Here is a 24,877-nt window from a genome sequence, read left to right as displayed (position 1 = left end):
AATAGATATGCTATTAATTGTGCGGTTACATTTTCCAATAGATATACTTCTCATTGTATGATTGCATTTTCCAAGAGATATTCTGATTCTTCGATTGCATTTTCCAATAGATATACTTCTGTTTGTGTGATTACATTTTCCATTACTATACTTCTGATTCTACGATTACATTTTCCAATAGATTTACATCTGACTGTACGATTATATTATCCAATAGATATACTTCTGATTGTACGATAACATTTCACAATAGTTATACTTCTGATTGTACGTTTACATTTTTCAACAGATATACCTCTGATTAAGCGATCACATTTTCCAATAGATATACATCTGACTGTAAGATTACATTATCCAATAGATATACCTCTGAATGTGCGATTTCATTTTTTTCTTCAATAGATAGGCTATTGAGGTACACTTCTCATTGTACGATTGCATTTTCCAAGAGATATTCTGATTCTACGATTGCAATTTCCAATCAATATACTTCTGTTTGAGTGATTACATTTTCCAATAGATCTACCTCTGATTGTACGATTACATTTTCCAATAGTTATACTTCTGATTGTACGTTTACATTTTTCAACAGATATACCTCTGATTGTGCGATCACATTTTCCAATAGATATACATCTGACTGTACGATTATATTATCCAATATACATTTTCCAATAGTTATACTTCTGCTTGTGTGATTACATTTGCCAATAGATATACTTCTGATTGTACTATAACATTTTCCAATACGTGTAGTTATACTTCTGAATGTACGGTTACATTTTTAACAGATATACCTCTGATTGTACGATTACATTTTCCAAAAGATATACTTCTGATTCTATGAATATATTTCCAAAAGATATACCTCTGACTGCCAATAGATATACCTTTGATTGAACGATTACATTTTCCAATAGTTATACTTCTGATTGTACGGTTACATTTTCCAATAGATATACCTCTGATTGTACGATTACTTTTTCCAGTACACATACTCCTGATTGTGCGATTACATTTTCCAACAGATATACATCTGACTGTACGATTACAATTTCCAACAGATATACATCTGACTGTACGATTATATTATCCAACAGATATATTCTCATTGTACGATTACATTTTCCACCAGTTATACTTCGGCTTGTGTGATTACATTTGCCAATAGATATACTTCTGATCATTCGATTACATTTTCCAATAGATATACAATGTACTTCTGATTCTACGATTACATATTCCAAGAGATATATTTCTAATTGTACGATTACATTTCACAATAGTTATACTTCTGATTGTACGTTTACATTTTTCAACAGATATATCTCTGATTGAGCGATCACATTTTCCAATAAATATACATCTGACTGTACGATTATATTATCCAATAGATATACCTCTAAATGTGCGATTACATTTTTTTAATAGATATGCTATTGAGATATACTTCTCATTGTACGATTGCATTTTCCAAGAGATATTCTGATTCTACGATTGCAATTTCCAATAGATATACTTCTGTTTGAGTGATTACATTTTCCAATAGATATACTTCTGATTGTACGATTACATTTTCCACTAGTTATACCTCTGATTGTACGTTTACATTTTTCAACAGATATACCTCTGATTGTGCGATAACATTTTCCAATAAATAAACATCTGACTGTACGATTATATTATCCAATATACATTTTCCAATAGTTATACTTCTGCTTGTGTGATTACATTTGCCAATAGACATACTTCTGATTGTACGGTTACATTTTCCAATTCGTGTAGTTATACTTCTGAATGTACGGTTACATTTTTCAACAGATATACCTCTGATTGTGCGATCACATTTTCCAATAAATAAACATCTGACTGTACGATTATATTATCCAATATACATTTTCCAATAGTTATACTTCTGCTTGTGTGATTACATTTGCCAATAGACGTACTTCTGATTGTACGATTACATTTTCCAATACGTGTAGTTATACTTCTGAATGTACGGTTACATTTTTAACGGATATACCTCTGATTGTACCATTACATTTTTACAATAAACTATAATACCATTACATTTTCCAATAGATATACTTCTGATTCTATGATTACATTTTCCAAAAGATATACCTCTGACTGCCAATAGATATACTTCTGATTGCACAATTACATTTTCCAATAGTTAGCTGTTTCGGTAACACACCGAAACAGCTCTTGTTTTCGTTAAGATTTTTTTTTTTCTTTTTTTTTTCTTTTTTTTAGCTGTTTCGGTGACACACCGAAACAGCTCTTGTTTTCGTTAAGATTTTTTTTTTCTTTTTTAGCTGTTTCGGTGACACACCGAAACAGCTCTTGTTTTCGTTAAGATTTTTTTTTTTCTTTTTTTTTCTTTTTTTTTTTCAGACTTTTTCTCCATAGGTTTAACACACGTTTCTTCAGCCAGTCCACTTTGCCACTTTTTTAAATCCGATCGATTTCAGACTTGGTACATACCTAGACCACCACCCACAGATGGTCCTAGAGGAAATTTGTGACCGTGACGTCATCAGGTGTCGGGTTACGTCACATTATAGATGCATTTTTCTCCATATGTTTTGTACACGTTTTAAAAGACTCCACTTTGGCCTCTTCGTCAATCCGATCGACCTCAGACTTGATACATACTTAGACCACCACCCACAGATGGTTGTAGAAGAAATTCGTGACCGTGACGTCATCAGGTGTCGGGTTACGTCACATTATAGATGCATTTTCCCCCATATGTTTTGTACACGTTTTATAACACTCCACGTTGGCCTCTTGGTAAATCCGATCGACCTCAAACTTGATACATACTTAGATTATCACCCACAGATGGCCCTAGAAGAAATTCGTGACCGTGACATCCTCAGGTGTCAGGTTACGTCACATTAAAGATGCATTTTCCCCATAGGGTTTGTACACGTTTTCATAAAACACTACACTTTGGCACTTTCATAAATTCGATGGACTTTACACTTGGCACACACTTAGACCATCACCCACAGATGGTCCTAGAACAAATTTGTGATCGTGACGTCATCAGGTGTTGGTTTACGTCACATTAAAGATGCATTTTTCCCCGTAGGGTTTGTACACGTTTTAAAACATTCTACTTTGGCACTTTGGTACATCCGATCGACATTAGACTTTGTACACACTTAGACTACCACCCACAGATGGTCCTAGAAAAAATTCGTGATCGTGACATCATCAGGTGTAAGGTTACTTCACATTAAAGATGCATTTTCCCCATAGGTTTTGTACACGTTTTTCTTCAAACCATGTACTTTGGCACTGTATGTCTGATTGACTTTTCACTTGGCAGATGACATTCGAAGTGACTTCATCAAGTGTTCATCACGTGCACAGAGTATTTCAAATATCCGAAACAGCTTGTGTTTGTCCACAAACACATTTCTAGTTAGCTGTTTCGGTGACACACCGAAACAGCTCTTGTTTTCGTTAAGATTTTTTTTTTAGCTGTTTCGGTGTACACACCGAAACAGCTCTTGTTTTCGTTAAGATTTTTTTTTTTCTTTTTTTTTCTTTTTTTTCTCCTTTTTCAGCCTTTTTTTCCATAGGTTTAACACACGCTTATTCTACCAGTCCACTTTGGCACTTTTTTAAATCCGATTGATTTCAGACTTGGTACATACTTAGACCACCACCCACAGATGGTCCTAGAAGAAATTTGTGATCATGACGTCATCAGGTGTCAGGTTACGTGACATTAAAGATGCATTTTTCCCCATATGTTTTGTACACGTTTTGAAACACTCCAGTTTGGCGTCTTCGAAAATCCGATCAACTTTAAACTTAATTCGTATTTAGACCACTACCCACAAATAATCCTAGACGAAATTCGTGATCGTGACGTTATCAGGTGTCAGGTTACGTCACATCAAAGATACATTTTTCCCCATAGGGTTTGTACACGTTTTAAAATGCTCGATTTTCGGCACTTTCGTAAATCAGATTGACGTTACACTTGGTACACACTTAGATCATCACCCACAGATGGTCCTTGAAGAAATTCGTGATTGTGACGTCATCAGGTGTCACGTCACTTCACATTAAAGATGCACATTTTCCCCACTGGTTTTGTACACGTTTTAAAACGCTCCACTTTGGCACTTTCGTAAATTCGATCAACTTTATACTTTGTACACTCTTAGACCACTACTCATAGATGGTCCTAGAAGAAAGTCGTCATCGTGACGTCATCAGGTTTCAGGTTACGTCACATTAAAGATGCATTTTACACGTTTAAAACACTCTACTTTGGCACTTTCGTAAATGCGATCCACGTTAGACTTGGAACACACTTAGACTACCACCCACAGATGGTCCTAGAAGAAAGTCGTACATGTATATGCATAGACACTGGAAGTGCAACTCATTTCAATTAATATTTATTTTCCTCTGACTTCCACAGAAAAAAATACAAACAAATGTATATAAATATATATTAACAAATAAAACAATATTCCAATGTTGGATGTACACAGCTTTTGTTGAACAAATATCTGAACATTAACTTATACCTTTTATATGAAAAGTTTTGATTAGACTAAGTTGCATTTAGAAAACACATGAATATAAGCTGCTTCTTTTCCCAAATGTTTCCCTCAAAGGAAATGTACTGTTTAGTTTACAAATTAACATCCATATTCAAAGCTGTCATACAACAGTATCTGTATGATGATCAATGAACACACCACAGATATGGCACTTTGCAGTGTAACTGACATATTCCACGAAAAATGTGGACATTGGAAGCCTCACAGTGTTAAACTCTACAAGTGTGAAATGATTTTCAACACATACACTGGACTAAATGTAAGGATGTACTCCAAATTGGATTACAAATCAAAAGCGTTTAACATCATGCTGATAAATGAGGTGGCTGACAGAAATTAGGCCTGTTGAACAATTGATAAAAGCCTTTACCATCACATGTTTATACAAGAGTTTGATGACAAGACAAAGGCTTGGACAACAAATATACAGTCTTGACATCACAGAACTCGTACTTGGATGACAAGTCATCCTGGTCATCAGAAGCATTTGAGTATTTGACATTTGAGTTATGTAAGAGGTGACATAGAGAAGTTTGGCTTGGATGACAAGTGATTAGTAGCCTTTGACATCACGGTGATGAACGAGGTGACTTGCAGAACTTGGTGATGTATGGCGGGTAATAAGAGCCTTTGACATCATAGTGATGCACAAGGTAACTCACAGAACTCAGCCTTGAATGGCGGGTGATGCAAGTGATGGCTCACAGTATTCATGATGGATGGCAGGTGATTAGCAGGATTTAAATAAATACAGTGATGCAACATGTGGCCGACAGAGCTCAAGACTAGGTTGACAGGTGATATGTAGCCTCACACATAGTGGTACAGTACAAGAGATGACTGACAGTACTTGGGCTTGGATGACAGACTGTGATTAGTAGCCTGTGACATCACAGTGATGCAAGAGGTGGCTGATTGAACTCGGGCATGGTTGACAGATGATTAGTTGTCCTTCACATCATAGTAATGCTATAAATGGGCTGAAGAACAAAACAAATTGAACTAAATGTGTATATTTAACTAGTTGAATGTAAACCTGTAAGATATTAAGTTCCTCCTCATATATGACTAAGACCTGGGTGATCTGAACTGGCAATTTACACAACAGTCATTTATGATAAAAGATTTGTTTTTGAAACTGCACTCTGTGGCACATGCGGACAATACAAGCCAAAGGGACCATATGCCAACTGTGTTTGACGGCCACTGTAGAAATCTTGTATCAGGTGGAATGCTGAACACACGAGGATATAATGCTCACGCACACCCTATAATGTGGCCTGATCTGAACATGCAGTAAATACATCATCGATGATTTCAGCACATACCAGTGTCAAGAACAAGACCTGCTGGAAATCGGCCATTGAGTGCATGCTCGATGACACTTCTTTCATAAAATATTATGTTTCAGTAAGCACCTGGTTGCTGTTAAAGGCTCTCCCTTCTGATCAGGTCATTATCAACAACCATGCTCCAACTACTTTCAACCATATTACATGTATTTAGAATTGCCTTATCACACTTGCACCAATTTGAAACAGGTCAACGGAGAACATCAGTTGCTGCAAGTTGCATGGCTGTTTACTACACGGTCAATAAAAATATATAGATGTAGAATGATTTAATACACAGCTACAGCTAATTGTATCTTACCTTTAAAAACATAACTGTGCAAATATTTCCAATGGTCAGTTTCCAACAAGAGGGTTGTCTTCTCTTCAATGACGTTTACACCACACATGCACAAATTCTGCACACAGAACACATGAAACAAAAACTGAAATTAGTTTTGAAACTTCATATTTTCCACACAAATTTATTGTCAGTAAAATTAAAAATTAAGTGAACAAACATACCAGTTGATTCTTCTAATAGTAAGGACTCTGTTTACAAAGAGTGACAAAGACAGAGCTGCACAAGTTTATAGCAAGGTCCTTCGCACTATACAAATTACCTTGTTATACATATGTAACAGGCACCTGTTATTAACACTAATGAAAATAAACAGGAATACAAAGAACAACAAAGATTGGGACCTAAAGTTTTGTTTGTTATAAGCACAGTTATAGCAAGTAATCATCACCATCCACTGATGAACAGAAAGACTGGTGAAATGCCTTACTCCGCTGTGAATGTGACAACGATGCTCCATAGTTATAGTGAGTAATCGTCAACATGCACCGGTGAACAGAAGGACTGGTCAAATGCCACACTCAGCTGTGAATGTGACAACGATGCTACACAGTTATAGTTAGTAATCGTCAACAACCACCGATGAACAGAAGGACTGCTGAAATGCCACACTCAGTTGTGAATGTGACAAAGATGCTCCAAAGTTATAGTGAGTAATCATCATCATCCATCGATGAACAGAAGGACTGGTGAAATGCCACACTCAGCATGCTCAGTTGTGAATGTGACAACGATGCTCCACAGTTATAGTGAGTAATCATCATCATCCACTGATGAGCAGAAGGACTGGTGAAATGCCACACTCGGCTGTGAATGTGACAAAGATGCTCCACAGTTATATGAGTAATCATCATCATCCATCGATGAACAGAAGGACTGGTAAAATGCCACACTCAGTTGTGAATGTGACAACGATGCTCCACAGTTATAGTGAGTAATCGTCTACAACCACCAATGAACAGAAGGACTGGTAAAATGCCACACTCAGTTGTGAATGTGACAAAGATGCACCACAGTTATATGAGTAATCATCATCATCCATCGATGAACAGAAGGACTGGTGAAATGCCACACTCTGCTGTGAATGTGACAACGATGCTCCACAGTTATAGTGAGTAATCGTCAACAACCACCGATGAACAGAAGGACTGCTGAAATGCCACACTCAGTTGTGAATGTGACAAAGATGCTCCACAGTTATAGTGAGTAATCATCATCATCCGTCGATGAACAGAAGGACTGGTGAAATGCCACACTCGGCTGTGAATGTGACAAAGATGCTCCACAGTTATAGTGAGTAATCGTCAACAACCACCGATGAACAGAAGGACTGCTGAAATGCCACACTCAGTTGTGAATGTGACAAAGATGCTCCACAGTTATAGTGAGTAACCATCATCATCCATCGATGAACAGAAGGACTGGTGAAATGCCACACTCGGCTGTGAATGTGACAAAGATGCTCCACAGTTATAGTGAGTAATTGTCAACAACCACCGATGAACAGAAGGACTGGTGAAATGCCACACTCAGCTGTGAATGTGACAACGATGCTCCACAGTTATATGAGTAATCATCATCCATCGATGAACAGAAGGACTGGTGAAATGCCACACTCAGTTGTGAATGTGACAAAGATGCTCCACAGTTATAGTGAGTAATCATCATCATCCACTGATGAGCAGAAGGACTGGTGAAATACCACACTCGGCTGTGAATGTGACAAAGATGCTCCACAGTTATAGTGAGTAATCATCATCATCCATCGATGAACAGAAGGACTGCTGAAATGCCACACTCAGCTGTGAATGTGACAACGATGCTCCACAGTTATATGAGTAATCATCATCCATCGATGAACAGAAGGACTGGTGAAATGCCACACTCAGTTGTGAATGTGACAAAGATGCTCCACAGTTATAGTGAGTAATCATCATCATCCATCGATGAACAGAAGGACTGGTGAAATGCCACACTTGGCTGTGAATGTGACAACGATGCTCCATAATTATAGTGAGTAATCATCATCACCCACTTACACAAATGTAAGAGCAGACGGACTCCGTGGTGAAATGCCACACTCGGCTGTGAATGTGACAAAGATGCTCCACAGTTATAGTGAGTAATCATCATCATCCACTGATGAGCAGAAGGACTGGTGAAATGCCACACTCGGCTGTGAATGTGACAACGATGCTCCACAGTCATAGTGAGTAATCCTCATCATCAAATGATGAGCAGATGGACTCCGTGAGATGTCACACTCAGCTATGAATGTAACAACAATGCTCCACAGTTAAAGCGAGTAATCATCTTCATCCACCGATGAACCAACTCACTAGTCACACTCCGCTATGAATGTGACAACGATACTCAACAGACATTGTGAGTGATGGTCATCATCTACTGATGAGCAGACAGACTGGTTTACACAACATTTTATTCTTCTGGTTTACATGAGTACTAGTATTTATCTTTCTGGTTTACTCGACTATTCATCCTTCCAGTTTATGCGACTATTGATCCGTCTGGTTTAGACGACAATTGATCCGCCTGGTTTACACGACTATTGATCCTTCTTCTTTACACGACTATTGATCCGTCTGGTTTACAAGACTATTGATCAGTCTGGTTTACACGACTATTGATCCGTCTAGTTTACACGACTATTGATCCGGCTGCTTTACACGACTATTGATCCGGCTGCTTTACACGACTATTGATCCGTCTGGTTTACACGACTATTGATCCGTCTTGTTTACACGACTATTGATCTGTCTGCTTTACAAGACTATTGATCCGTCTGGTTTACACGAGTATTGATCTGTCTGCTATACACGACTATTGATCCTTCTGGTTTACACGACTATTTATCTGTCTGCTTTACACGACTATTGATCCGTCTGGTTTACACGACTATTGATCTGTCTGGTTTACACATCTATTTATCTGGCTGCTTTACACGACTATTGATCCTTCTGGTTTACACGACTATTGATCCATCTGGTTTACACGACTATTGATCCGTCTGGTTTACACAACTATTGATCCGTCTGGTTTACACGACTATTGATCCGTCTGGTTTACACGACTATTTATCTGGCTGCTTTACACGACTATTGATCCGTCTGCATTACACGACTATTGATCCTTCTGGTTTACAGGACTATTTATCCGTCTGTTTACACATCTATTGATCTGTCTGGTTTACACGACTATTGACTATTGATCACTCTGGTTTACACGACTATTTATCCATCATGTTTAGTATTGCATGTTTTATCCTTTTGTTATTATTCCCATGAAAATGCTTCATTTGTTTATATGCAAATAGTTCTTTCTCTTACAATTTCATTTCAATTCACAGCTGAAATATTTATATTCTTGTCTCCTTGTAAATTCACAATGTGCATTACTAAAAACACTCCAAATACAACTTATAACCAAAGTCACAACCGAATAATGACTGCTTCGTGGTAGCTGTAGTAAGTTGGACTAATTTGAACATCAATACAATCTATATTTCTCACATAAACATGGTCAAGTAAAGTGCCTTTTTCAGTTGTTGTATCACTAACACACTGATTATATCCATGATCATCCATCAATTTCTTGACACAAGATTCTTTTTTCATGATGTCTTCATTAAAATCGCCCATAACAATGCAATTGTTTGAAATCTGGTGTATCTCATTCAGCAACATTTCAAGCACCTTTATAAATTCCTTTAATGTATATGATGGTGGTCGGTAAACTATAACAACAACTACTGGTAATGACTCGTTTGAATTTTCATGTAACTGAAATGCAATGTATTCAAGATTGTTCATTGGCAAATTTATCCTACTGAACACTCTGTCCTTTTTGCCACAAACAGCTACACCGCCATGACACTGTTCCTTTAACATACATGCCACATGACTAGAGTTATCATAAGACATACTTCTTGGCTGATGATACCATTTATAGTTACTCATATCCATATCACACTCAAAGTTTCTGTCAGTCCATGTTTCTGTCAGGCAAATGAAATCACACAACAACATTTCATCATTAGCTTTTAAATCCATTAAATGTGCCTGAAGTCCTTGAATATTATGCATAGCAATACTTGTGCTAAAACAAACATCACCCTTGATTACATTTTCATCACCTACATTAGTGCTTCCCTTTTCATCAGACTCCTCAATATACGATGCCATTTTAGTCATTGCTTCAGCTACTGCCTCATTACAATAAATGTACTTCTCATCAAACCATTCTATTACAAGACCATTCAGTGAAACAACTCTACTCAAACTAACATAAGCTTGTCCTGCTGAAAATGTATGGTTCAAACTTACAACTGCCTTTTCCAAACTCATACCCTGAACCTTGTGAGCTGTACATGCCCAAGCTAACTTTAGTGGAAACTGATGTCGGACACACTGTTTATTCAAGTTTTCTTCAACCATTTCAATACCGACAGCATCTCTATCATTAATTGAGGAAGTTTGTTTCAATTTTGATCCAATATTCTCATTGTCAAATTTTACTTTAATCAACTTAGGTGACTGTTCACGATCGTTAGCTAATATAACAATTTCATTTACAATTCCAAATACTCCATTAACAAGTCCATCAGATACATCAAGGTTCCTTGTAAGCATGACTCTAGCACCAACACCAAGCCACAGAGAATCAGGTAAATTAGTCATTGAGGATTTCTTGAGTGATTTCACTACTGATATCATTTTCCCACTTTTTGCATCTTTCTGGAAATCTTTAGCAAGGACACATACACAATCTGAACACTTAGTAAAGAGAGTCTGTGTATTGTACTCATCCACTTGTTTATTGCAAGGATAAATATGCACAGCATCGGTCCAATCTTCTCCAGTCTCACGTGATTGTAACAGTCTCTTATCATCAGCTCCTAAGCTTTCCTTTCTCTTTCTGATTCGTAACCTATTCAATACTTCAGCAAACTGTGCATCATCCTTTTGTCTCATTATCTCAGTCAGTTCTACTTTGACAAAATTATCATTCCACAAGTCAGTTGTAACATCAGTCTGGTACAAAGATTTTGCTTTAACTGGGGGTAACTGATAAAAATCACCAACGGCTAATACACTAACATTTCCAAAAGGACTATGATTCCTTGACTGTTTTATCTGTCGCAGACGACCATGGACATAGCACAAGAGTTTATGACCCACCATTGAAATTTCATCAACAATCAGAATTTGTAGTTGCCTTAATTTATGTCGCAGTGTACTGATCTTTTCCTCACTCAGTGGTTGATATGGCAATCTGACATTTGTTGTTATTGACAAAGCACTGTGAATTGTGGCACCATGTATATTATATGCAGCAACTCCTGTAGGCGCTGTAAGTAAAACTGAGATGTCGTCTGGATTTTCTACCATTCTTCCAAAAAGTCTTGTTGCCTCGTAATAAATACATTTAATCAAATGGCTTTTCCCTGTGCCTGCTCCACCAGTGACGAATACATGGAATGGTTCAGGATTTTTACCATTCACCTTGTCCAAACACCATTGTCTGACTTTGTAAAACACTTGTTTTTGTTTAGCATTGAGACACCTCAACAAATTCATTGCTTCTTGTTTGGATACATTTAATCTGTGTGGTTCAATAGTATATTTCATATCATCATCTTTTTTGGATTTCAAATCAGGAATATCCGACTCATTGTCACTCTCCTCCACTTGTGCTTGTTGCTGTCCTTCACATTCAAGTCTGTCCTTTTCGGTTTCTGGAGCTATCAATGCCCAAGCATCTTCTTGTGGACCAAACTTCTCCAACATTTCCTCAGCTTCATCTACTGCCTTAGCATTAGCTTCATACAATGACTGGCTACTTTCCACAATATTTCTCACAGATTTCAACATTCCACCAAACTTAATAATGCCATTTCTATAAAATTCCTCATATGTTTCAAACTGTTGCGGTTTTAGCTGGGCATCAACACGATATGGAAGATACAACTGCAGTATGCTCTGGTAGTACTTTTCTGGACATTTTGCTAATGAAAATCTAGGAAATCGTATAACAGCTGGATCAGTTCGACTTCGTTTCTGTATGTGGCCTAAACCATTCTTCAATTCATATACTGGTGAACGAGTTGTTTTAGCCATGTTTGTATATATAACTCTATAATCTGAGCAAAATGTTGCCAAGCACATTGTTTCAAATTCATCAGTATTTGGTCTTGCTAGGTACCTATCAACTCTACTGGTCATCCAAATATTATCATCTTCATCACATGTACTTTGAATAACACTCAGAGGCTTACTCATTCTAATTGGATTTTCACCGACAGGTATGAATTCCACTTTCCTTGATCCTTCTTTCAATCTCAGATTACAGACACGATAAACTGCTTCTTGTGCCGATACTTCACGATTATGCAAATACACACAGCCAATTTCCCGCATGCTCTGTCTTGCATCCAGATTTCCTTTCTGAGCCTCTGCCTGAGCATGTGACAACAACATACCCATTTCACGTTCAGCCTTGGACATATACGATACCACATAAGCAACACAAGCATAAGCATCACAAATGTACTGAATATCCATGTTTGCATTCCAACATCTTATCAAATCTGGATTGTACAAATTAACCCACACATCTTGTGGCTGTCTCTTATGAACTAAACTGGCTTTGCAACTTAATACATCATTAACTTTTTCAAAATCACTTTGTGTCAGCTTTATACTTGCAAATAATTCACTGGTTGTCATGTGTTCATTCTCAGTTTTTTGTATTGCAGTCCATATTGATTGCAGTAATTCCTTAGCCTTATTTTTTTCACTACTTTCACCATTAGTTTGATCCTCATCGTCTGTTGGCATGAGCTCTGTTGGCATGGGCTCTGTAATGAATGTTCGTTCAGATGGAGGTCTTGGAAAATTAAACCTACACTCAGTACCCTTCTTTTTACATGACTTGGAATGCTTTCTGCTGTGCAACTGTACATGACTAATTATTTCATGTAACACTTCATCCTTGTCCTGTGATGGTAATTTACAACTTATATATTTGTCAACAAACTGTACAACCTCTCTTTTACTGTCATCTCCCAACTTTGGTGCATTTTCAATCCAGAAAAGACAATGTGTATGTGGCGATCCTCTTTGTTGAAATTCTACTCTGTAAAAATAATCTATGACTTTTCCTATCGGTTCAGCTCTGGACAGTATAACATCTCTCAGAAACGTATGGAATCGCTGATCAAACATTCTCGCAGCAGTTACAGGATTACTTCGCAATATGGTACATTTCTCATTCCAGTCCAAATCTTCTACATCTCTAGAATCACCTTGCTGTCTTAAAATTGTATTGATTACCTCAGGCCACCGCATATCTGCTGCAGAAAATGAACAAAACCATGTTGGTATTCCTAACTGTCTGATCATAGCCAAAACATCTTTCTGTGCTGCTTGCCAATATGGGGGTGTACCACGAATAGGCTTGAGAAATTTGTATCCACTATCTGACTTCAACATATCTTGTAATTGGTCCCTGTCATTGATCATGGAGGCATTCACACTGTCACCATTATACTTTTTATCAGATCCTTTTCGCAGTGCAATAGAAACACTAGACATAACTCTCTGAATCTCTGACAAATACTGAGCATAAAAGATATATTGAGTACACATTGCAAATCTATTATCAACATTCATCAATCGGTTATGGAAATATCGGCAAAGTGTCAATTTCATTTCACGATCATCATCAAAAATAGGTTGACCTGATGGAAATAATGCTGGAAAGCATTTGGCTTCATTACCCTTTTCCATTGACACTCTAATTGGACTATTGCCTTCACAAGGAGCCACACACAGCACTTCGTCAAAATACTGATCAAGTATTTCCTGTCCTACGTTAGTTGGCTGAAGACAAGTGTCTAATGCAATGCCTCGTAAACGATCGTCATCAGTTTCTTCATCACTGTTATCACTTTCATTATTTGCTTCTTCTTTCATATCATGTACAGACTGATCAATTTTATTATCATCTTCACACAATGGATTGTCCCAATCAGCATTTATTTCAATGTCACTGAACCATATATTATTAAGTTGAAGATATCGTAACGCATTCTCCACATTTTCTTTACTCACAAACTGATATTGATAATATCCTTTATAAGTCAATTTCCTCTTCAACTTGACTCGGATCATCTGATCATCATTTTGAGGCCTTGGCAATGCTTTCACTGTGTCTGTTATATTTGATGGTACACATACAACTGGACCTCGTACACCATGTTGTCCTCCTTTAGGCAATGCAATCATTTTCATGAACGGTACATTTATTGCAATGAGATGCTCTTCTAACGTATTCAAACATGCTAATTCCTCAGGAATGTCCATCAGCTTTAAATTATTCACATTAGCTTCAGCAGGGACTTTATTAACAAGTAATTTTCTGTGACAGGTATAACATATCCATAAACACGATCTGCTTGATTCTGCAATCATACACTTGGATTCACAATGATCACTACAAGTATGAAGATATTTGTCACTAATAGATGACTGATCTCTGTATTTGTACAGGTTACACTGTATAACTTGCTTTTGAAACAGCAGTTTATGACAGCAAGCACACACATACTCAGGTCCTTTAGCTATGCTTTCTTTGAATTTCTTTGTAACATAACAAATGTTACGTCTTTTCTCTTTGTTAATCGCAGCACGTTTGTAATTCATCTTTGCCATACTTTTACGATATTCATTATTTTTTTTATACTTCCTTTTTCCATACCTTATTAATTTTGCCCTGTAAGATGTCACACATCGGTATTTCTTTTTGATACTTGCAATGAGCTTTCTTCTATATGAAACATTGCCATGATATTTACATTTAGCTCGATTAATTTTCATCTGTCTATAAGCAAGATCTTTATGGTACTGCGCTTTACACTTGCTTTTTTCATAATTTATTAGCTTTTCTCTATATCCTGCATCATCACGGTACTTTCTTTTCCCCTCAGTGATTAACTTTTCTCTGTACTCAGGATTCTGGTTATACTTTGTTTTACCCTTATTGATTTTGTTTTCTCTGTATTCAGGATTATTGTAATACTTTGTTTTCCCCTTAGTGATCAGCTTCTCTCTATACTCAGGATTCTGACTATACTTTCTTTTCCCCTTAGTGATTAGCCGCTCTCTATATTCAGGATTATCATGGTAAATTCTTTTCCCACTGTTTCTTTTCTTTTCTTTGTATTCTTGATTGTGACAATATTTCTCTTTTTTATGCTTCAGAATACCTTTTTTATGCGTTTCATTGTTATAGTTTCTCTTTTGAGCCTTTAATCGCTCTGTTTTAAAGTCCATGTCACTACTGTACTTTATTTTTAGCAATTCCTTCTTCTTGTCTGCATTCTTTTGGTAGTTCTTCTGGTTTTTCATCTTTTTACTTTGCTTTTGCTCTAAAATCCTATTCTTTTCACGCACCTTGTCTGCATACCTTTCCTTAGCTTTCTCTCTTTTCTTTCTTTGTTGTAATTTTGTATTTGATCGCTTACGCCTTTTACACTTCGAATTCTTTTCCGACTTACTGGAGGTACCATTTTTCACACATTCTGCTCCTTTATGACTTGTTACTTTCTGTTGTCCATTATCACATTGCCTTCTTGATTGAGTCGATTCATGAACTGACAACACAACATCATAGTGAATTCTACGCCTATGGTACAAGTAAATTGCCTCATCTAATATTACAGCCTCTCTCTCGAAGGTGCTTGCAGAGAAAACATACCACTTATTTACATCTTCAAATGTATATATGTCTGTATGCAGCAAGTGTGCCATCGCCATGATTTCAACCTCTGTAGCCCACACTCCAGAGTCAAACATTCGTTGCCTTGTGATATAATCTTCCACATTAACAAATCCTTGTCGCAGAAAACCATTGAATTTATCTCCATTTTTTAACAAGTGATTGACAGTAGCCATTCTTAACTGCAAATGATTATCCTCAGATCCTGACACAGCAAATGATATAGCCCTGAAAAAGCAGTTCCCATCTCCTTTAATTTTCTTCACTGAATCAGGTCGTCCTATCTCTTCACATGTATCTGAAACCTCATTACAGTCCAGAGATACGTGGCCTATTCTATGTTCACTACATACTGCCTGCTTCCTATTATAAGTCAGGGGAACAAATTTAAACCTTTGCATCTGGACCACTTCCATAATTTCAACATCACTGTTGTCATTGACTTTATTACTGCGACTCATTTCACTGCAACTATGTTTGTTGCCTTCCTTCAAATTATTTGGTAGATCCGTACATGTCCTTGACAAACCTCTACCAGAACCAACATCTACTATAGACCCAGAGTTTCCTTCATCCACTTTTGCTTTATTGCAATCACTCCTTGCCAGTACTGAATCATTATTGTCTTCCGTACATATACTTGCATCAGCATCGTGTCTTTCCTCATCATCTAACCACACAGATACACCTGTAACTTCAAACTGCTCATTATCAGACAAGCACATAGACTTTGCCAAATCACTACAATACCTGTGTACATCTTGCCAAGTAGCAACACGTTTCAACAGACTTGTTCCTTCACTGACTTGGCAACCTTGCTGGTTTCTAGAGTGAGAATCAAAGATATAATACATGCCATCTTGAGTAATTACAACAAATGTATTTCCATGGAAACATATGAAACTTGCATAGTGTTGTTGAAGACTCTGTTCTAATGTACGATTCAGCGGCATCATATGAAATTCTGGCAAATTACACTCTTCTCCTAATGTACCACATACAGGATCATGAAACCTCATACTGAAATGATGATTGAGCAAATCCAATTCATTTGGCAGTTCATTTATCAACAAGTATTGAGTATTCACTGTAGAACTTCTGGATAAATGTCTGTATAACTCATTTCCAGTATTTAGTGTAGTATCAATATCACTACAAGACCAGTCTTTCAACTCTTTGACTTTACTGTATAAAACACAGCACAAACTGTTCGGTACACATTGTTTTCCTGAACTCCATCCAAATCTATGATCACCTTGATGAAAACTTCCCTGCACAATCATTGTGTCTGATCCAATGTAATTCTTTCCTCTACTACATTTTCTTTTACTCTCCTGATTGTGTTTGCCTCCCACAGATTTACATGTTTCATGTTGCAAAATTTTGCATTTTTTGACATTACCTTTGGCTTTGACATCATGCTCACTATCTAAAACTTCATGTGCATTTTGTACATGTACCTCCTTTTGTTTATGTTTTGTTTCACCACTTTTATTGTCACTTGATAGCTGCCGTTTCCTACTAACTGGATATGCTGTTTCACGTCTTGTTTCACAATTGCATTCACCTTGCAAATTCTTTGATTGACAACTTTGTTCACCAGTTTTACTGCCCTTGTCAACACTGTCTTCAACCTTTCCATTTCTTGCACCTCTTCTACCCCTCCTTCCAACAGGTTCGGACATGCTAGTTTGATTTTCATCTGTATCATCTACTTCTGGGGGTTGGCTTTTCTTGCTCCGTAGTGAGTAACCACCTGTCTGCCTACGTACCACCACTTCTTTGGTTTCAGTCTTTAATTTCATGCAACCTGTTCTTTGTTTTCTGTTTGCATCACTTACATTTTTTCTCTGATTGTCTTTGTTGCTGTCCTTCCTGCACATTCCACTCGCCAACCTCTCTCTGACCACATCATCGGTGCATGTCTCCTGAACTGTCAACTCATACATGTTATCATCTGTTGGAATACCAAGATTACATAACAGAGACTCAGAATAAGTACTCCTCCCACATTTTCTGCACAACCATGTCACAGCTTTGTTGCTCAACAGCCGTTTCATCTTTGAGAAATTCATACAATGCACATGATACCAAATGTCACAGCCATCACACTGCACCTTGTTTTCAGATGACTTAATACTCCTATCGCACAACCAGCACTGCTTGTCTTGAATTTCATTTACATTCGATCTCTTTGCAAATTTACTCTTCTTTTGTGATCTCCATGGTTTACACTGATATCTGCTGTGTTTCTGCACTATGCATTTGTCTCCCTTATCTGGCATGTTGTTCAGGACATTACTCAAACTTCTTCTAGTGTGACTTTGTAAATTCTTCTGGGCATTCTTCTGGTTTCTTCTGTCCACCTTACTCATGCGCAATTCGATCATCTTACCATTCCTCATTCTGTGGTAGGCCTGTCTACGTTGGCTTCTTCTCATTTTCTTTCTATTTGGTTTAGAAACCTTCTTTGCCTCTTGACAGTACTCTACATAACTTTCCAATACCTGACTTCTGCTACAGCATGTTTGTCTGCTTACCTTCAAGCTTCTCAATGCTTTCTGATTACTTACTCTCTGCTTTGTCATTTTGTTGATTCTCCGCATCTTCAGTTCACTCACCCTTCTTCTCTGCACAAGATAGTCACTGCATCTAGGCTCAGTATCATCGATGTGGTATCTCAGGTTAAACTCGTATGCTCTGTGATTATACTCATATGCTCTCAGTTTCAAGTCATATTTCCTGTTTAGTTTCTGTTCATATTCTCTCTGTTTAATCTCATGTTTTCTCATGTTATCTGTGCATCTTTTCTCAAGATTAATCCAGCTGAAGGGCACGCTGGCCCCAGTACCCTCCCAGTGAGAACAAGGAACACGCTGGAACCTTTGTTCTCCGAGTACGAGCACACAGTCTGCGTGTACCAGCTGGTTTGCGCACTGCCTGTGAAACACAGGCAGGCGTCTTCCCTGAGGAGGTGCCAACCTCAGGGAAGTTGAAGGAACGTCACAGCTCGTCTTCTTCAGCGTCTTCACCATTTTCTGCAAAACAGAGAAAAGAGAGAAAAACGATAAATAACACATATTATAAATACAGAAGAGTTCCATACACGGACAACGCTTATTTTTCCCTATAGTGGCCTACAAGCCATGAACAGCAATGACATGCCCTTATCCGTCAAATTATAGTAGTGAAAAGGCATTTACTTAGCAAAAAAATACAATTCTTCAGAGCAGTCGCATAGGATTTGTACACAGGGGGTCAAGTGTTGTTTGTGTATAGAACTCTTTCCCATGAATATAGTTATTGTGAATGGCCCTTGACTACAGCATCGGTCCTTAAGTATATCCCAACTATAAATAACATTTTCCAACTAGACGGCCACTCTCCATTGGAATGAATATAACAGCGTATTGGGAGGCAATCACCCAAAATGCCCCCCCCCCCCCCCCCAAGGAAAAACAAACAGAGAAAAGCAAATGAACACTTAAAAATTGCCAAATTCTAACAAAATGACAGGCTATGCCCCCCTTCATTATACAAAGTTTGGTCCTTTACAATTGTCAAGTACTTAAGCCCCCCTCCTCAATATCTAAAGTACAATTGGGAAAGTATACAAATAATAAATGTTTACGAGTGCAATGGTGAGAATATTTCCATGAGTTGAAAGATGGAACATTTCTTCTTTCAACGAATGGAAATATTCTCTCCATTGCACGAATGAAAAACATTCATTATTTGTTTTATATAACGACATACACATCTTTGTCATTTGATTGTAGGATATAAAAACTGACTTTAAGTCACTAATGCCACCATGTTTTTAACATTAAATTAGAAAATGATTTCACTTAATACTCAGTGAGAATTTTAAACTCATAATTTCACACAGCTGACAAAACAACGTGACCATGACATATCTTGAGAATTATTCGTGTTTGTAAAAAGAGAACAGTGCAATTTTATTTTATTCGCAAACTATATACATGTACATGTATGCAGGAAATTCCCACACAAACAGCGAGCCTTATCTAACATGTCTAAGTAAATCCCTGATAACTTTGCATCAGACTGAATTATTCCATTTAAATAATTCAATAATAAAATCGACATTCTTTCCTTATTTTATATTTACATCTTATATAAACCCCAACTCTAGCATTGTCTAGGATTAAGGCTCATTACTATTATTAGTTGGCAAATACAGTCATAACATGACATAACATGTGCACTTCTATATGCCCACCCCCCCCCCCCCCCCCCCACCTTTCATTATTTTTCAGTGATCACCAAGGTGGTATCAAACTATTGTACAACTAGACTACATGTACATGCATCATTTTTCCCACGACAAAATAATGTTAGTATTACTGAGTTGGGCATAGCGGGCATAGCAATTACGTACAGACTAGCCCCATAAATGTGGCCTATTTACTGGACTGCCTCCGAAAACATAGGCCACACATCCACATGTACAAAAACGTGTCGCACTTTGCCAAGTTTTGATTTTCACATTTAGGCTTAGTTTGTAAGTTTCTTTTGCTTTAGAAGCATACTCACCCTCTGAATAGGCTAATCAGAAAGTGCTGCCTTTTCCAGATGTCTATTTTTCGTGAAATTTCCAGATCCATTTGCACACGTTTACGTATCAACTAGCTGGAGTTACCCAGCCCTGAGTTTTATCATTGGGTTGTCTCTAGAGCTGGAGCGTATTTTTCTCGTAACTAGTAGTATATTCAAAAAATTTTGGAAAATGTTCAATTTTGTCCCCGTTACACACTAATTGCAACTGCAACTCACCCCAAACTTGCCTGGAATAACCATTACACAGGTCCTTGAAGTAAAAAACGATCCACGATGAAGATTCAGCCTACAATTGCAGTGAAAACAGGAGGAATGACCGCTAACTTGACAACAATGAATGGCGGGGGTCGATTACCATCCACGTACAGCTCGCTGGTACTACGCGTTTTTGCGGTCGGTGCATGACGTGACGCGGAAGCGTAATACCCGATGACTGTTTCATGCATTAAGAAGAGGTTCACTCGCATCACAGTGCGGTACTGGAACGGCAACCGTCGAGTTGGCCGGCTATCGTGCATTCATAGTGCAGTGTTAATGCATGAAACAGTCATCGGGTATTACGCTTCTGCGTCACGTCATGCACCGACCGCAAAAACGCGTAGTACCAGCGAGCTGTACGTGGATGGTAATCGACCGCCGCCATTCATTGTACACAATTTTTTTTTAGTGCACAAACCAATAGCAGTCCTGGCCAATCCAGCAAGGTTGTCAAGTTAGCGGTTATTCCTCCTGTTTTCACTGCAATTGTAGGCTGAATCTTCATCGTGGATCGTTTTTTACTTCAAGGACCTGTGTAATGGTTATTCCAGGCAAGTTTGGGGTGAGTTGTAGTTGCAATTAGTGTGTAACGGGGACAAAATTGAACATTTTCCAAAATTTTTTGAATATACTACTAATTACGAGAAAAATACACTCCAGCCCTAATAGACAACCCAATGATAAAACTCAGGGCTGGGTAACTCCAGCTACGTATCATTACTATCATTGTCAACATGAAATTTAGCAAAAATTAGCCATCTGAAAAAAGGCAGCACTTCCTGATTAGCCTATTCAGAGGATGAGTTTGCTTCTAAAGCAAAAAAACCCTACAAACTAAGTCTAAATGTGAAATCAAAATTTGGCAAAGTGCGACACATTTTTGTACATGTGGATGTACGTGTGGCCTATGTTTACGAAGGCAGTCATGGCAGTCCAGTATAGTAAATAGGCCACATTTATGGGCATGATGGGGCTACGCACAGACATGAAGCACTTCACGGTAATATGCGCCATTTCACACCTGATATATCGATATAATACAACCACACCTATTGTTCCCCAATTATTGTAACACACACATACAAAGAAATGTAAATAATCCCATAAAAAACACCGAAAAAATCCTCTAAACTAAACCAACAATAGTACCACGCCGTATCTCACCGTCTCCACAATAGTCTGGTACACCGTGTACAGTTTAGCATGGCCCAACACTTTCTGTAGCCAGGCTACCGGACGTTACCATGCCCATGCAATACATCCAACGCGTCATTTTCACAGCTAGAGGTCAATGCACCTTCTACCTCAAAAAGAGGGCGCCCTTTCTTTCGCGACAAGAAAGTCAACTTTCCCAAAGCCTATACTTTGCGCGCGTCTAGCCGGGCCTATAACGCGATGACACTTCCGCCGAAGCCGCGCCGCGGGCACCGCCGAGTCATTTTATTCCTTCAATACGGATTGTATTTCTCAATTCCAAACCCAAATACTTGTTTACCATCCACACAAATAATCTTTATATCATAATACCACCTTTTTAGAACTCAAAACATAACCTCAATGTACCCACATTCACGGGTTTTATGATTAATTAAAAAACAATTAAACAAAAAGCCGTTTCCAAAAGAAACTTCATATGCATTACTTCATAGTGAATAGAAAATGATTCAACATCTTTGTACATCTTTTAAAATGAGTTTGAGATCATGCACCGATTTTGCATAAAAATATAACACATTAATGTTGACGTCCTTGCAAACGTCATCCTGCGTTCTTTAGTGACACCCTATCAGAATGTCACCACCATCGTATACCTCTTACAATTGCAACAGCACCCGAATAACACATTGGTCACCGCATATCTTTTTAAGTAACGTCTAATCGCCACACTTCTTACAATTAATTTACCAACACAAGGCTCTTTCATTTTAAAAATCTGTTTTCCAATTCAAAGACGCATCACACAATCGTATAGGACGTAACATTAAAGGGGATATTTCTAAGGCCTAACTAGCTCTTAGTACAGAACTATTATGTCAGATGTGGTTGTAACGTATTTAGCTATGATATTATGTCTTATAGACGAACATTCAACTGGGGCAGCAGGTCCGGTCCATGGACCACAGTTTTTGTACTTTTGCTGATCCATGCCATTCTTTTTATTTTTACAGAGTGGCTGAAAAAAAAACAATAAAAACATTGAGCGTCGACATTAGGCCGTCATAAATATATAGCAAAATGAAAAGTCGCAACTTTTCTTGGATGTTAAACTAATCTTAATTAAAGTATATAGGGGATATAGGATATGGCGCTAATTATGTACCTTCACAAATGTTGACGCATCAGTATAATCGTCCGTATCAATAATAATAATAACAAAATATATAAGGCGCATGGTATCTGCAGGACCATTCAAAGGCGCTGGTCGCTACAAAATCACTGTGGTTCAAAACATTGAAAAGATGAGTCTTATGGCATTTGAATAATGACACATCAGTTGTTTCCCTTAACTCGTCTGGTAATTAACGAATTCCCGAGACGTGATGCACAACTGGAATTGCGCCCGCTCCCCGCAGTAGCCAGGCGAGTTTTAGGAACAGATAATATCTGTGATAAACAAGGCCTGCTCGCAGGTTTCTGAAACCTCAATCTTGCAAAATGCAGTTAAAAGATCCACGCTTTTCAAAAATCTGAATGTAAAGTCTGAACGCGCATTTTGATGCTGAGGTAAAGATGTCGAGTATCCTCATGAAAATCGTAATACATGTACACAGTACATGTATTATACTTTATTACGTATTCGTACGTATGAAATCATTATTTTGTAAGTTTACACCACAAAACCTGCATTGTCCACAACATACATGTCCCCCGGCCTCCGAAAAATGAGAAGCCCGCGCACTCGCCACAAACGCCGGTCAAACTATTGTTGCGTCACGACTTCAACCAAATTTTGCTTGTGAAGTTAGCAAGCTCTTCGCAGTGCTTACTGCTAATTCCGGCCTCCGTGAAATAGACTCCGTTAACAGAAAATCGTGTGCTTAGCAGCGCCATCAAATTGGGCCCAGGTCCCCACGTACTCTACGCGGTACCGTCATGATGCCACAAATTTATGCGGCTTACGTAAATGTGACACAAACTTGTAGTTCGGTATGTGAGTTGGAATAATCATGATTTATCAGAACTAAACAAATTTAAAGAATTTCTAATTTTGCATACACCTATGCTTTTTGTGTTAGCTGGTTGGTTCACATACAACACTGCTTAAGACAGAAACACGGATTTGATTGTTTTTGTGGACGACGACGACGATATTTACCCATACACTTATTGCATACAGGGATACTCAGAATTGATGTCTTTTGTAAGTTGGCAAGTACGTGCAAACTAAAGCGTTTGAGGGAAACAGAGATTTCATATGTTTTGTTAGCTGCTTGGTTCACATACAACGCCGGTTAAGACAGAAACACAGATTTGATTGTTTTTGTGGACGACGACGACGATATATACCTATACACTTGTTGTATACACGGATACTCAGAATTGATGTATTTTGTAAGTTGGTTGTTAAGTACGTAGGCCTACAAACTAAAAGCGTTGGAGGGAAACTCAGATTCGGTGTATTTAACCGCCATTATTTTTCTGAGGCCTATAACTACACATCTGTTGGTCCGATGTGGTTGAAACTTGGTAGTAACCTATATTGGGATTTGTTATACATGCAGAAGAAAATTGTAGTCATCATGACGTCATCACAAGTCATGTTACAACACATGAAACGAGCATGTTTCTAAAGCTTATAACTACAGAACTATAGGTCATATTTAGCTGTAACTTTTTATGTACTTATATTGGAATGTGCTACAGATAAAAGTTAATTGCCGTCATCATACCGTCATCACAAGTTATGTGACGTCATATTAAACCAATTTTATGTCAGATTGGGTTTAATA

At 37.8% G+C, this 24,877-nt stretch overlaps 2 protein-coding genes across 2 annotated transcripts; both read right to left on the bottom strand.

The window, feature by feature from the left end:
* Nucleotides 1–4,622: 4,622 nt before the first annotated feature.
* On the bottom strand, nucleotides 4,623–18,449 carry LOC119745808. The gene is made up of 3 exons (XM_038222421.1): nucleotides 17,930–18,449; nucleotides 6,252–6,348; nucleotides 4,623–5,578 (listed from the first exon to the last, which is right to left on the bottom strand). Exons 1-3 carry the CDS (start codon nucleotides 18,371–18,373, stop codon nucleotides 5,568–5,570), a joined length of 552 nt encoding a protein of 183 aa, XP_038078349.1. The 5' UTR covers nucleotides 18,374–18,449; the 3' UTR covers nucleotides 4,623–5,567.
* LOC119745033 lies at nucleotides 18,387–22,159 on the bottom strand. Its single transcript, XM_038221256.1, has 3 exons — nucleotides 22,077–22,159; nucleotides 18,455–19,126; nucleotides 18,387–18,401 (listed from the first exon to the last, which is right to left on the bottom strand). The coding sequence occupies exons 2-3, from the start codon at nucleotides 19,121–19,123 to the stop codon at nucleotides 18,387–18,389; spliced, it is 684 nt and encodes a 227-aa protein (XP_038077184.1). The 5' UTR covers nucleotides 19,124–19,126; nucleotides 22,077–22,159.
* Between the last annotated feature and the right edge of the window lie 2,718 nt (nucleotides 22,160–24,877).

The sequence above is a fragment of the Patiria miniata genome, unplaced genomic scaffold (genome assembly GCF_015706575.1).
Source record: "Patiria miniata isolate m_02_andy unplaced genomic scaffold, ASM1570657v1 HiC_scaffold_7, whole genome shotgun sequence".
Lineage (NCBI taxonomy): Eukaryota > Metazoa > Echinodermata > Asteroidea > Valvatida > Asterinidae > Patiria > Patiria miniata.
This window is presented reverse-complemented; position numbering and strand designations above follow the sequence as displayed.